Genomic DNA, 16254 nt, shown 5'->3' with positions numbered 1-16254 from the left:
TTATTGGGTTTTAGTTCTCTCTACAGTAAGTTTTCTACAATCTGCTGTCTTTGGGGCACTATTTTATAAACTGTCTTGAGTTTTTTTTTATTTTTTATTTCATGTTTTTGCACATATCAGAGGTTGATTTGAGCTGCCTCACAATCATGCAGACATTGGAGGGAGAATGTAAAGGGTTTACTTCTTAAAAGGGTTTTTCTGAAAACGTAAAATAGAGAATCCCCAATCCTTCAACTGCAATGTGGTAAATGTTAGTTTTTAGTACATTAACAAAGAAAAACCTTGCCCAATTTTTATAAAAAGACATTTCTTTAATAACTTGCCCTTACTTGAAAAATGCTGCAAAAGATTTGCACTACTTCTAATGTGACTTATAGAGAAAGAAACACACTTGTAGAACCTCATACAAAAAGACCGTACAAGAAACTCACCTGTAAGAGGAAATCGGTGTAGAAGTGGTTTGGTGGAATAGTATAAGGGCTTGGAGAGTCATTATAAAAAAAAAAAACCTGATGGTTAAGATGTGCCAGGTTACCATTAGTTAAGAGAGTAGAGGATACGAGAAAGATCAATGATGATTTGTAGAGCGCTGCTTATCACCCATGAGGGTATCCAGGCGCTAGGATCCTGCTGCAATCATTCAAAGAGCAGGGATGAAGGGGACACATTCCCAACCATGAACTCCAATGAAGACTTGGCAGTTTGTTTTAGGGTACTGTGTGGCCAACCCTGTAAAAGGTACACTTAGATCGCTGATATCCTCACAAAATAGCATTTGAGGTAGTAATTGGTGTTTACCAGGTTGGGTTCAATAACTTGGGAAGGCCATTGACTTTGAAAATTTCAAGGAAACTATTTTGTGAAAAGTTTTCACCAGTTCTATTGCCTAAAGCACCAGATATCCATCTATGCAGTTACTTTTACCATCCTTGAATAATGACATGTAGGAAAGTACCCTCTTTTTGGCATGGTTACCTCCACTTTTTGCCTGCTATCAGTATGCTTTGACTGTTTTCACTGGGATCCGGCTAACCAGGAACCCAGTGATTGTGCTCTCTCCCTCTAAAATTGTTTTTGGCTAGGACTTTGCTCACACCACAGTTGGCATACTGGTGCCCCCATACAAGTCCATAGTATATAGTATTTGGGTACCTAGGGGATTGGGGCACCAAGTGTACCCCATGGGCTGTAGCATATATTGTGCCTCCCATGGGAGCCCATGCAAAATGTGTCTGCAGGCCTGCCATTGCAGCCTGCGTGAAAAGGTGCATGCACCCTTTCACTATAGGTCACTGCACAAGTTCACTGTAAGTCACCCCTTTGGTAGGCCCTCCTAGCCCAGAGGGCAGGGTGCAGGTCCCTGTGTCTGAGGACAACTCTGTATGAGCAGAGGTGCCCCTTCGAACCCCAGCTCCCTTGCACTGGACTTCATAAGTGCAGGGAAGTCATTTGAGCTGTGTACTGGCCACATGTCTCTACCTGTGTCCAGCTACATAATGGTAACTCCGAACCTTGGCATGGTAGGTATAAAACAGGTCGGAATTATACCCCAATACTGATGCTAGTATGTTTCCATGCACTGCATTGCTCCTACCAGTCTTGTGGGGTTTTCCAGGCAGCCCCACACACCGGTTTCTTTCCTCCTGCTGCTTTACCAGCTCAGGCAGAGGGAGGCAGAACAAAGGATTTCCTGTGGAATAGGGAGGTAACACCCTCTCTCTGGAAATAGGTGTGATAAGGCTTGGGCGGGGCAACCCTCCCAAGTCAACAGGTATGCTTTGAAGGAGGGCATTTGGTGCCCTCCTTGCATAAACCAGTTTGCACCAGTCCAAGTCAGAACCCAAGTCCCTGCTCTGGGGCCAAACTGGACAAAGAAAAGGGACGTCACCACTCACCTGTACATCTCCCTGGTGGTGGTGCCCAGAGCTCCTCCAGGTGGCCACTTGATTCTGCCATCTTGAATCCAAGGTGGGCAGAGGCCCCTGGGAGCATCAAAGTGGCCAGGTCAGGTAGGTGATGTCACAGCCCCTTCCTAGTAGGTGGTCATCCTGTTAGGTGACCAATCCTCCTTCCTGGGCTATATAGGGTCTCCCTCTGGGTGGGGTCCTCAGATTCGACATCCAAGATTCCAGCAGAATTTACTTCATCTTCTGGCCACCGGAACCGCAAATGGACTCTTCAGGGACCAACAATTTGCAACTTTAGCGATTACTCCACTTTGCAACATTTGTTTCTCTGGCTCCTTCTGGCAACTACATTTCCCCAGCTGTGCATCCTCTGAGGTCGACGAGACTCCAGCCTGCACGAAGAAATAGGAAGGGCTCTCCCTTGGAGTCCAGGAGTCACTCCCCTGCATCTGTAGGTGCTAACTGCAATGATGACAGGCTGTGTGGATTTTCTCTCCTTCGGAGCTGTGTGGATACTGCATCACAGGTGGTGGTCTGGAGTGGTCTCCTTGGTCCTCTCTGCCAGCTGTCCAAATTATGAGACGGTAAGCCCTTGCCTCTCCTTGGAGAACAGTCCCCCTGTGCACCATGCCTCTTGCAGCTAACATGGCTTGCTTGCTCCTCTAAGGCAGTGGTTCCCAACCTTTTGATTTCTGTGGACACCCACTTTAACATTTAATGGAGCCCAGGGACCCCCACTGAATCATCATGGGAATCCGGGGACCCCCGCCTGAGTCATTACTGGAAGCTGGGGACCTAATTTGTAAATATTTGTTAATATTTTTTAATTTTCTAGGCTCTCGCGGACCCCCTGAGAAGGCTTCGCGGACCCCCAGGGGTCCCCGGCCCACAGGTTGGGAACCACGGCTCTAAGGGATCTTCAGGCTTCCTGTAGCCCCAGCACTTCTTCCTGGAAAGGACAGTCTACTCTCTGCTGCTCCAGCGATGTGTGCTGAGTGGGCCTCACTGCAACTGCTGTGCCTGCTTGCCAGTAGGTTGCCTGTGGGGGCTGCCTCCTCTTCTTGTGACTCTCCTGACTGCTGAGGGTCACCTAGACTCCCCTCCTTGGGTCGAGTCCCCTGGACCTTGCTGGTCCTCATCCCCTTTTATATCTTGCATTTGCCAAGGCTTGGTGGTGGTTCTTCAGCACCACTGACCCACTGCAACCTGACAGCCGACGTGGGACACTGTCTGTATCACTTCAGGGACTCCACTTCAGGGACTCATCTTCGGCTACTGAGCTGCACAGCTGGTCTTCTTTGTCCACCATCGACCTGGTCCTGCCTCCACAGAAGAGTGGGTAGTGGCTCCTGCCATCACCAGACACTCCGTCACAAACTGGACTTGGTTCCGTTCCTTTGCAGGTCCTCCTCTGCCGGAATCCACCTTTGGGTTCTTAGTCTTGTCTGGGTCTTGCACAATCCTTTTCCAAAGTCCTCCTGTTAGTTTTGGGGAAAACCAGGTTCCTCTGCTCTCCTGGTTGCTGTGGGTCACTCTGGTACTCACATCTTGGGGTTCCTAGTTCCGCCAGCTCCCCTCTAACTATTCCACATCCTTGGGTGGGGGACTGTTTCTTGCATTCCACTTTCTTGGTATATGGTTTTGCCCTCACCTGGGGCTTAAACTATTTTCTATTGCATTTGCCAATGCCTATAGCTTTTCATGCTCTTTCCTGACTGCTAATGTGTATTTAATTGTGTTTAATTGCGTGTATTTGGGAGGGACTGCCTAATACTATTCTAGTGTTTGTGTTACCATAATAAAGTACCTTTATTTTTTTGTAACACTGTGGTTCGTTCATGTGATAGTGCTGTGTGACTATAGTAGTATTGCATAAGCTTTGCATGTCTCCTAGATAAGTCTTGGCTGCTCATCCACAGCTACCTCTAGAGAGCCCTAGTTTCCTAGGCACTGCCTACACTTCACAAATACAGGGAGTGCAGAATTATTAGGCAAGTTGTATTTTTGAGGATTAATTTTATTATTGAACAACAACCATGTTCTCAATGAACCCAAAAAACTCATTAATATCAAAGCTGAATATTTTTGGAAGTAGTTTTTAGTTTGTTTTTAGTTTTAGCTATGTTAGGGGGATATCTGTGTGTGCAGGTGACTATTACTGTGCATAATTATTAGGCAACTTAACAAAAAAAAAATATATACCCATTTCAATTATTTATTATTACCAGTGAAACCAATATAACATCTCAACATTCACAAATATACATTTCTGACATTCAAAAACAAAACAAAAACAAATCAGTGACCAATATAGCCACCTTTCTTTGCAAGGACACTCAAAAGCCTGCCATCCATGGATTCTGTCAGTGTTTTGATCTGTTCACCATCAACATTGCGTGCAGCAGCAACCACAGCCTCCCAGACACTGTTCAGAGAGGTGTACTGTTTTCCCTCCTTGTAAATCTCACATTTGATGATGGACCACAGGTTCTCAATGGGGTTCAGATCAGGTGAACAAGGAGGCCATGTCATTAGATTTCCTTCTTTTATACCCTTTCTTGCCAGCCACGCTGTGGAGTACTTGGACGCGTGTGATGGAGCATTGTCCTGCATGAAAACCATGTTTTTCTTGAAGGATGCAGACTTCTTCCTGTACCACTGCTTGAAGGTGTCTTCCAGTAACTGGCAGTAGGACTGGGAGTTGAGCTTGACTCCATCCTCAACCCGAAAAGGCCCCACAAGCTCATCTTTGATGATACCAGCCCAAACCAGTACTCCACCTCCACCTTGCTGGCGTCTGAGTCGGACTGGAGCTCTCTGCCCTTTACCAATCCAGCCACGGGCCCATCCATCTGGCCCATCAAGACTCACTCATTTCATCAGTCCATAAAACCTTAGAAAAATCAGTCTTGAGATATTTCTTGGCCCAGTCTTGACGTTTCAGCTTGTGTGTCTTGTTCACTGGTGGTCGTCTTTCAGCCTTTCTTACCTTGGCCATGTCTCTGAGTATTGCACACCTTGTGCTTTTGGGCACTCCAGTGATGTTGCAGCTGTGAAATATGGCCAAACTGGTGGCAAGTGGCATCGTGGCAGCTGCACGCTTGACTTTTCTCAGTTCATGGGCAGTTATTTTGCACCTTGGTTTTTCCACACGCTTCTTGCGACCCTGTTGACTATTTTGAATGAAACGCTTGATTGTTCGATGATCACGCTTCAGAAGCTTTGCAATTTTAAGAGTGCTGCATCCCTCTGCAAGATATCTCACTATTTTTGACTTTTCTGAGCCTGTCAAGTCCTTCTTTTGACCCATTTTGCCAAAGGAAAGGAAGTTGCCTAATAATTATGCACACCTGATATAGGGTGTTGATGTCATTAGACCACACCCCTTCTCATTACAGAGATGCACATCACCTAATATGCTTAATTGGTAGTAGGCTTTCGAGCCTATACAGCTTGGAGTAAGACAACATGCATAAAGAGGATGATGTGGTCAAAATACTCATTTGCCTAATAATTCTGCACTCCCTGTAGAGCATACCTTGACCTGGTATAAGGTGATAACACCATAGGTGCTCACCACACACCAGGCCAGCTTCCTACACCATGGTGATTCCAAAGGATTCATGACCTAGTTACACGCCCAAAGGGTGGGATGAAAAAATAGAGACTAATCACCCCAGTGTATGAATTGTTTGAACTTTTAAGGTTTAAGACTAACTTGGAAGTCTACAAGTCCACAGGGTCTAATATCTGATTTGTTGACTTTCCAGAGCACATGCCCTCAGAGGTGTGTTTTTTTTTTTTTTTTTTTTTAAACATGTAACCATTGATTTATGTGCCTTTGTGAAACGTGTTTACCTGCTAATGCCCTTAAACCAGCAATTCCAGTCCCGGGACCTGCCTTGTCCTCACGCTCCTCTCCATCGCAGAGGAAGTGCTTTAGGAAGTGAAAGATTTTTCCGGGCTCCTCCAGCCAGCTCCACCACTTGGTCACCTCACAGCCCACAATCTTGGTCTCCCCTTTGGTCTTATTTTTGCCACGTGGACTGTCCCACCATGGACCTCATGATGGTGATGCTGTGACGGCTGCTGCAAGTGTCCAGTCACTCCATCTTCACCTTCACCTTCATCTTCTTTTTGCTCTCCTCCTCTATTTCATCTACATGGCCTCAGGCATAAGTAAGACCAACTTCTCTGGCACCACTAAGACCACTCTGTCCACCTGCCAGAGGACCCTGCAGGAATACACCTTCCCTTGGCATTGGCATACCCATCACTTATAATGTCCAGCAGGTCAATTTTTGTTGCCAATCCACATGCATAACCAGTTATATAGCCACTGTTTGCTTGTGACACAAAAACCTGCCCAATACTATTAGCATTTGCTTATCTCACCCACCATCCTGGAATTTCAGCCTATGTCTCGACTTTTTTTGATTAAGAATGTTCCAGGTTGAACCATCCAAGCTGCAGTTTTGGTGGAGTCTGTGAATGCTGGGTAGCGGTCACCTTTTTGGAACCTTGTACTGTTGATTCTGCCTTTCTTATCAAGGTTGATAAGAGTCCCATTAAATTAGATAGCAGCATCCGTGGCAACACGTTAGCAGTGTGGCTTGGCAACATTAATTTCCTGGTGCCTTTCCACGAAGTCATGGTTTGTGTATGGTTGGGTTGTCTTGTGGCAAACTCCTAATTACACATGAGAGAAGGCATGTCTGTTAACAGTAGGAGCAGAACCTGTTTGCATGCTCTGTTTTAGGAATGTTAAATTACAACCAAGAATTACATAGCACTCTTATCCGAAGTGTGTAGCTTTTTTCTCTTTCTTCCAGTCTCATCAAGGTGGTCAATTGTGAAATGTTACACACTTTGAAGGATTTCAGTTTCTAGGGCCCACTGCTGTCAAATAGAGGGCATCTTGGTTGAGGTATATGGTACACAAAGTTTTTTTTGTTTTAGTGGCCCAATTTGCTGTGCAACAGGGCAATTTGATGAGCAAAGCGAGGCGTTCTTTAGTGACGTCTAAGGAGTATTTTGAAAACCTAAATGTAATTTAATTGTGGAAATCGTGTGAAGGAAGCTGGAGTCTTACTAACAATACACCCTCACTCGGATCCCTAACACCTTTTTTTCTGGCTTCCTCAGCTGGAACTTGGTTCCTGTACCCTGCCTAGTGCAGGAGACCAGATTTTCATGTGTGTCCTCATTAATCGTCCCCCCCCCCCCCCAAGATTATAATACTTTTATTGGCTTCATCCCAAAAGTTTTCAGTGAGAAAAAGTACTTCATAGGCCGTGCTTAAATTCTCACCGTCCGCCAGAAAAAAGTTACTTAATGGGGAGTAGCGGCCAATAGGTTAAGGTCGAATAAGTTTGGGAACCACTGTCTGAAGTCTGCAACAGAGGTTTTAGTCTCTTCTTTAATTTGAGTATTTGAGCATAACCATTGTGTGTAAAATCTTCAACTAGCTGTGGCTTTTAGGCAGTCAACACATTGAATTGCTCATATTTTCAGTGATAAAAGTAAAGCAACCGGTCCCAGAATGAAACACGCTGCATCTTAAAAAAAAATATATTGCCAAAGGAAGTTCCACATATCACATGAAGGTGCATGGTTCAATGAGTGTGAGGGTGGTGACAGCACGTTCAGCTCAGAGCATATTTAAAGGATTTTCTGAAGTAAAGAACGCCTTCTAGAGTTTAGAGGTTAGGCTTGAAAAAGAGGAACCACCAATACAGGCAATATACAAAATTAGGGAGTGCAGAAGAGAAGCAGCAGAGAACAAGGAGTGAAGCAGTATTTTAAATAGACTACAAATACTGAGGACCATAATTGTCCAAAGCCTAGTCACCAGAAAGAGATTTAAAATAATGTGTTTTGGGACTAGGAGCCATTAAAGTCCTTAATCTTGGTGTTTGCCGTTTAAATCTGGATTCTTGTGCACAAAGTAAATTCCAACATCTGATAAGGTTTATAAAAATTCTTGGCCCTTGAGGAGGAGTTGAAGGTTTGCTGCCAGATCCATGAGTTGGCACATGTAAAGTGTTGGACACTTACCATTTAACTGAGACCCCACTTCCTGCCTTTTTTGGTGTCTTCCAAAGATAGAAATACTACTGTCTGACTATAAAGCACAGTATACGCATCAGGACTCAAGTACCAACACACGCTCTGAGAAAATAGCATCTTTTATTGCATGTACCACCCTGCATTGTGTATGAGATCTCTGACAGGCATGAGAACTGCAATATCAACTTTCATACTGAACTAGGATTATAGGCGTGGTGAGAGGATGACTCAATATCGTTCTGAGGTTTACAAGTGAAAGCTGGATGACCACTTTAATTTGAGCCATCTTACTGAAAGATGACCAAAGGAGCACCCTAGCTATTGCAAGAATTGTTCTAGGAATTTACAAAGCAGCATTTACAAAGGACCCAATAGTTAATAAAGCTACAGAAGCCTTGTCTCCCGATTCCATTAATTCCACCAGAATACCAGATCTTCACCTGAGGTTACTGAATAAGAACTCCCCTCTAAGGATTGTGTTCAGCATGCTGTCAATGTCTTTACCGATTCAATCCTTGAGTAGTCTATAATCTAGCCAATGAGAAAATGTGTTATTAATTTAGTTACTTTTCAATGTGTTCCCGATAGTATTGCAGGCACTTGAAGTTTTACCGGTTGCGCCCCTGCCGGCTCCCCGGCCTTTGACAGCAGAGGAGATCAAAAGATTAGAGTCCGAAGAGGAGGGAACATTGCGAGAACTTCGTCTGTTCTTAAGAGATGTTTCTCAGCGGCTTGCTATTGATAAACGTTTCAGAGCATTTACCAAACCTGTTGACCCAGAAGAGGTAAGCGTGTTTCTTCCTAGTAAATGTCACACGGTTGAAAACCTGGGCCTTTGTTTAAATTTGCATATGAAAACTGTATTTACAATGAAATTGACAACCTGTCCATAAAGATTGTTTGCTAGAAAATAAGTCTTGTTTAGCAAATTCATTTTTTTTTTTAATATAAGGATTGACAATCTTTGTAATCTGTGGTTTTTGTTTTGTATCCTTGTTTAACATATAGGTCCCAGATTACGGAATGGTGATTGCTCAGCCCATGGACCTTTCCACGGTAATCAGCAAAATCGACCTGCATAAGTATAACACTGTAAAAGACTACCTAAAGGATATCGACCTGATCTGCAACAACGCATTGGAATACAATCCTGACAAGAACCCAGCAGGTAAAACCTAAGTTTTCCTCAAGAACCATTTAATTTAGCCAACCTATTTATTTGTATTTATCAGTTGACATTGATGTCTAGTCTATTTGATTGCAACAGAAATTTCAGTAGTACTTTTATTCTTTAGCTCTGTTTGGGATAGTTAGAATATTAGTCATAGTTGTCTTAGGTGTACGTAAACAATACCTTTTATAGACTAGTATTGCAGAACAAACTAAAAAACATGTAATTAAATTATTTATTTATATAGATAGATGCACACACGCACCCCAACCCCCTCCCCCCAACCCACCAGTAGTTTTTATTTATTCAAAATCAGTTCACTTTGACACTGAATTAAGCCTGTACACCTGTAAGCAGCCCTTCTGGTGTCTCACTTTTTCTTTTTATCACTTTACCAAATCATTTTTTGTGTGTGTATATGTGTGTGACTCCGGGCCAAGGGCGGGCCCGTCCTTGCCAGGAAGAGGCAGGGCAGGGCCACCGCCACTGACATTTTTCTCTAAAAACATTCTGGACATCTGGACTAGGCACCTTAGAAGTGCATGGTTCCCTGAAGGTACGGTGTGGTGATTTGTTTGCTCTCCCTTCTTTCTTTTTTAAACTTCACCTTCCACCTGTCGAATTGTGTTCTGCCGAGGGGGCCGGAGCCCTCTAAATTAGGTCATTTTGATCGGACTGGCCGTGAGGCCTATTTCACGAAGGAAGCTTCCGTTCTCCTATCCTATCTTTTGCCTGTTATTGACGGGAAGAGCCTGGGCTGGGCCCCCCTCTTTAATTTTGTACCCTCAGCTGGTCTCCTAGTGATTAGAACTCTTTTTTTTTTTTTTTATTTATTTTTTTTTTTATTTTTTTTATTAAGGAAAACTGTTTTATACATACGAATACAGTCCCCCGAGTTACCGGCCATTACGTAAAACATGGGTAAAAGGAAACACTCTAAATTAAATAACTCAACAAATCTAAAAGACAGTTCATCTATATTAAAATACACCTCCGGGTGATGGGAATGATAGATAAGCAAATCGCCACCGTTGAAGGGATAATGTCATTACCTAAAGAGCAACCTCATGAATCATTAGGGTCTGTACCATCGCAACATAACTCTCCATCGAGTGAACTTGGGGGTGGTCATTCAAGAGTAATGCTTGCAAATGGCTGTATTAAAGACTCCTCGAATTTAATCTATTCTATGGATGAAATATCCCCTGTTGCTAAGCGACCAAGGAAACCGGAGACGGACCTGGCGGACAAGACGGATAGACTTAATAACTACCCCAATTAAAAAACACTCTAAAAAACTAACGCAGAAGAAACCCTCAAGCTCAGCAGGAGACACTATACGATCGCTCCTTTTAAATCTCCACGAGTTAGTAAATTCATTGAAATCATCTATCGGAGCCACGCTGGACTCTGTCGTAGCGCCTAAAGGGGGTAGAGTGTAGCCTCAAGGCAGGTCTGGAAATAATAAAGTCCTTACAACGGGAAGACATGCATTTTGAAAGTAAAGACCCCAGAAATATATTGCGGTCCCCAGAACATGAGAACAAAACACAACCTATCCCGTACAATCGGTCTAAATCGGAACGCTAACTTCCAGAATGAGTCACAACCCCAACCAATAGCTCCTTCTCTGAATCAATACACCCAACCCTCCTTCCCAACAATTTCACCACATAATCCTTCTACAGATAAAGTTCTAAATCCCACACTATGTAAGACAGCAAGTAGTGCTATGCATAGTGCTATGCGTAGGGCAGCGACTACCCATCCCCATTTAAATCCAGGGAGAAATACAATTAGCAGGACTAGATCCCCGAATCTTGCTTACCTCCCTAGTGACCTGTTACATCTCCCCCCGGAGGCTACACCATATGTTGTGGTCTTGGCTAATGTCCCACCGATAGATGGTCAACAACGAGAAACATGGACGGCCTTGAGAAACAAGGCCCTCAATTGGATCGGGGCCCGAATGAGCCCTGGAACGGTGAGGACCCTTTTTGATATAAAAATGGTCAGAAGAATTAAATGGATAGGTAACAGCAGGAAAGTGCTGACTGGAGATTGTGTGGTCTTTTCTTTTGGCTCACCGAATCTAGTGAATAGGATTATCCATGACTTAGGAGCCAGACAAGTTACCTTACAAGGAATCTCGCTTCTACCCCAGGGTTATTTCTATCAAAGACCAGCGGGGAATAAACCCATCTATCCACAGCGAGCTGTAGCATCCCCACCCAGCCTTATCTATAACATGCAACAGATTCTATCCCCTTTCAGCACTGGAAAATATAGATTGACTCGATATGAAACAGTTACCGCTCCCTGATAGAGTAGCCCAGATAACACATATACCAAGGGCGGACTTACAAAAGGAAGGCACATCATATACAATGGTTCCTATAAGGAATGAGATATTACTTTATCCAAGCCAGTGCGATGATTCCAGAAATACACTAACTATAACTCACGGCGACATCCCCCTTCATTCCCCAAAGGACCAGCACTGCAACTTTAAACCGAATTTTATTCAGAAATCAGAAATAGTCTTACTATTCTGGAACATTGCAGGCCTAGCTAATAAGTTAGGCAATGAGATCTGGGCTGACTTTTTAAAAGACTATTCATGTGTTTGCCTACAAGAGACATGGCTTTTAACTCCCGCCCATCTAAATGGCTACAAAACATTTCACATTCCTGCCGAGCAGTCCAGGTATGGTAGACCTAAAGGGGGACTGTGTACATATATCTCCAATAAGTTATCCTTACAGAATTTAGAGGTGAATTTCACGAGCCCATACTACCAAATGATAGAGAGTAACCTAGACCACAAGACCCACTTAGTCATTATTCATTTTTATAATAATGTTGCTCCAGGAAAATTCTCCAACATCTTAGTGGAAATGACCTAAAAAAAATATGTAAAAAAAATAACCGCAAGATCCTATTGATTTGGGGTGGTGATTTTAACGTCCATCCGTGCAAAGAATCTTCTGATAAGATATGTGGCTGGGTCTTGGAAGGTGTAGATGCTAGCCTTCATTTCTCTCATAACACTCAAGGAGACGAAATGAACCTATTGGCTCAAACCTATAACCTATCCTTCGTAAATGAATTATTTCTGGACGATCCACGGTTTAAACAGACATATAACGGAAGGGGCATAAATACTGTGATCGATTATGTCCTAATGTCAACTCACTTCGCACACTATCTTACAAATTACACCTTGCACGATATCGCAATTAGTGATCACTACCCCCAGAGCATGAATCTCCTACTTTCCCCCCTTTCAGTAGCTAGGGAAGATAGTACTACACTGGTAGACGATATTGAATTGGTGCCGCGCAATGGATACACTATGAAGTGGTCACAGACAGACCCCAAGTTTTTGCTGAAACAGTTAATATGCCAGTGTAAACACGCTTTTGCAGACTGTTTAAGAGAGAACCCACATCCAGGGCAATGTCTAAGTGCATTTACGATGATTACTCAAACCATAAAAGAAGCCCTCACTATCGGAAGTAGTAAGGCAGGAAAAAAAACGACGTGCTGATGGTTTGACCATAACTGCACTCAAGCACATAAGAGACTGAAAGAGGCTCTAAATGCCCCAAAAACATGCTTAAGTGATATCCGCAAACGCAGACAGGAATATAAAACCGCAATAAAGGAAAGGAAACTGACCATGAAAACAACCTTGTGGGAAACTCTCCACTTAGCAAGTCGCAAGAAAGATAATATACTCTTGGCAGACAATAAATTCCCCTGTGTTAGGGGAGAGAGACATTCCTAGAATGGAAATTGCCATCTCTGAAGAAGACTGGGTTGCACATTTCTCTAAAATATACTCCCTGATGAGTGATATAACAGACCGTACACATGACCATGATTCACAGGAAGGTCCGCGCCTGGTTATAACCCCCCAATTCAGCCTTCAGGAGGTAGAGGAAGCTATAAAAATAAGCAAATCAGGGAAAGCGCCGGGCCCTGATGGTGTTCCGATCGACATATTCAAGGCCAATATTGAGCTGTGGGGGCCTGTACTGACGCAGACACTGAGGGCTATCTGCATATGTGGACCCCTACCATCTTGGAGAGATTCCAACATTATTCCAATATACAAAAAGGGTGACCGCCTTAATCCAGCCTGCTACAGGCCAATCTCCCTGCTGGACACAACAGCTAAATTAGCAGGGAGAATAATACTGAATAGGCTGCAAACATGGGCGGAAGAAAATAACGTTTTATCCCCGGTTCAGTACGGATTCCGGAAAGGAATCGGAACAGTGGAGCAAAGTTTAAATTTAAGTCTCATTATTGGAAAGTATACTAAGATCAGAGCAGGCAATCTGTACCTGGCCTTTATTGATTTATCATCAGCTTTCGACTGTGTAATTCATGATAAATTATGGGACATTTTAAATAGCATGGGGGTAGAACCGGCCTTAATCCAATTTATTCGGGAAATGTATACAGAGTGCAGAGCAAGAGTAAGGTATGGCTTAAAAAGAGAATGTACTTGCCCATTTGGTCTTTACAGAGGAGTGCGCCAAGGTTGCGTTCTTGCTCCGTTCTGGTTCTCAATGTATATAAATAACCTAGATAAAGAATTGGCCACCAAGTGTAAAGATCTTCCCCAAATAGACAACCGACCTGTTCCGGCATTACTTTACGCAGACGACGCAGTATTAATGGCCAGGACCCCAATAGCACTCCAGAAACTCCTAACAACTTGCATCACATATATGTCACAGCTGGGTCTTACTGTCAATCGCTCCAAAACCTTTATCATGAATTGTGGAGGGAAGCGCTGTAAGACTTATAACACCACTATTGCGGAAAGCAAGGTCGAGATTGAGCAATCCTTTTCGTACTTGGGCATAATGTTCGATTAAGCTGGGTTCCTGGTCCAACTGTAGGAAGACGAAGAGTGCACCTGATCAAAACAACGATGGCATTACGACTCTTCTCCAAAAGGCTTGGGGGGATTACACCGTCAAACATGATAAAGATCTATAAAGCCAAGTGCATCCCGGCCGTCACATATGGGGCAGGAATTTGGGGACATACAAATTGTGATTTAATGCAGACAGTGGAAAACGATTTTTTAAGACATTTGCTGAGTGTACCAAATGGCACTTCATCGTAGGTCATTCATTTGGAACTCGGGGTTCCCTTTATTGTAGACTTGATAAAGATACAGCCACTGTTATTATGGCATAAAGTGTGGACCTCGGAACATACTGGTTTTAATAAGGCCATCCTGACCGATTGTATGAAGTCATTATATACATCAAGGGCACCATGGTTAAAATATATTATGACCTTTTTCGAACAAATGGGCAACAAAGACTACTATACAAACCCAGCTTTGCTGGGGAAGATATCCAGGAAGGACCTGAGTATCTTGGCATTAAAGTATCTAGAAGACATACGTTGGGAGGCTGAATAAAAAAAATAAAAAAAACATTGTCATTCACAACCAAACAATTCTGACGGCTGAGGGCATGCAGCCGTACCTGGCAAACGTGGTAAACCTTTGCCATCGTTACGTTCTTACTAGATTCAGGCTAGATACGTTTCACCGTTTAGTTTCATTTCCAACTATGAATGACTGGTCCACCTCGTTAAAACCATGCCCCTGTGATGCAAAGACGCCTCAATCCACAATTCATGTGGTTTTATTTAGCAATTTCTATGCCTTACAGAGGAAGCGCCTAGTAGTCCCACTCCTAAGGTCAATCAACCTCCCCCAGTGCCGCACAGCTTACGCCTGCCTTCAGTTACTATCTTCTTTAGAGATGTGTGGAACTTTGGCTAACTTTTTATGTATTGTATTAAAGATAAGGAAATCTATGGGGGCGGTGATGCAATTGTAATTTACTGTGACAGGGTTTTTTATCGATACACTAGACAGTTTATTGTTGTATGCTTTTATTCTTTTTTATTACTTCATTTATTCAATCTTTTTTTTATTGTATATTGAAATGTATTCTAATTGGAGATCTTTGTTTTTATGACTTGCTGAAAGTTGAATAAAGTTTTGTATGTATGTGTATGTGTATATATATATATATATATATATATATATATATATATATATATATATATGTGTGTGTGTATATGTGTTTATTTTCATTACACTTTTCCGATTGCAAATGTTTTTAGTTGCTTATGTGAAGCTACTGTGGGTAACTGCCCCTTGAGGTTACTAAAGCCAAACCAATATTTAATTTTGCCATTCATTTTTTGTTTATGATTTTGTTTGTGTAGCTTTTTGTATTTTCTAAACTATTCCATGCAATGAAACTGAATTTTGAAAATAAGGGATAGATTCTATTAATCCTTAGATCGACAAATCCGACACCGAGCCTGTACCCTGCGGGATGTTGCATATGCAATAATTAAAGATGAGCTAGATGAAGATTTTGAAAAAGTGTGTGAGGAAATTCTGGAGTCTCGAAAGAAAAGGGGTATGTACATTTGATTTTTTTTTTTTTTTTTTAAATGAATTTTTTTTTTTTACATCTAAAATGTGATTGGCCACAAGGTAGCATGCACAAACTTCAGTTTTATGTAGCCATTTTATGGCAGTTTTGCTATCTGTGACCAGGACTTTGAACAGACCAATAGGGGAACCAAGTAGCCTTTAAATTAAGTAGCAGTTTATAAATTGGGACAACAAGGCTTCTATCTCCGCAGGATGTGTTATAACATTTTTTTAAATGCAGAACATAGTAGTCTACTGAACACCTTGGAGTTCCCCCATTGATTTTTTCCTATCTAGGTATGACTTGGTTCACAGGGACGATTGTATTTCTGTTCAGGAGTTCCGACAGAGCTTTTTGACTTTAGAACATTCAACCAGCCACCCAAGCAAGACCTCATTTGCCAACTGTTTCATCTATTTTTGTACCACAATTGTGCAAACCTTTTTTCTAATTGCATTGTTTGCACTGCATAAGGACTGAATTATACTTCTTAGATATTTTACCCCATCCGTTCACGTAACAGCAATTTATTTTGAACTCTGTTTGGTATTCTGAGTGTTACAACGGACTAAACGTAGTAGTGCAGCACTTCCCCCGCTATCTTTTTGAGCTAGCCATG

The 16254-nt window shown here is 42.7% G+C and overlaps 1 protein-coding gene across 2 annotated transcripts in view; it reads left to right on the top strand.

Annotated features, from left to right (window-relative positions):
- The window catches only part of ATAD2 (ATPase family AAA domain containing 2), a 198502-nt gene that overhangs the window by 118492 nt on the left and 63756 nt on the right, over positions 1–16254 (top strand). For both annotated transcript variants that reach the window (XM_069220705.1, XM_069220706.1), the window contains exons 21-23: positions 8565–8761; positions 8985–9144; positions 15495–15617. In XM_069220705.1, the coding sequence (XP_069076806.1) occupies positions 8565–8761; positions 8985–9144; positions 15495–15617 (480 nt within the window). The remainder of the gene's footprint in view (positions 1–8564; positions 8762–8984; positions 9145–15494; positions 15618–16254) is intronic.

This window comes from Pleurodeles waltl, chromosome 2_2 (genome assembly GCF_031143425.1).
Source record: "Pleurodeles waltl isolate 20211129_DDA chromosome 2_2, aPleWal1.hap1.20221129, whole genome shotgun sequence".
NCBI classification, from domain to species: Eukaryota; Metazoa; Chordata; class Amphibia; order Caudata; family Salamandridae; genus Pleurodeles; species Pleurodeles waltl.
The sequence above is the reverse complement of the archived record's forward strand: the minus strand, read 5'-3'. Positions and strand labels throughout refer to the sequence as shown.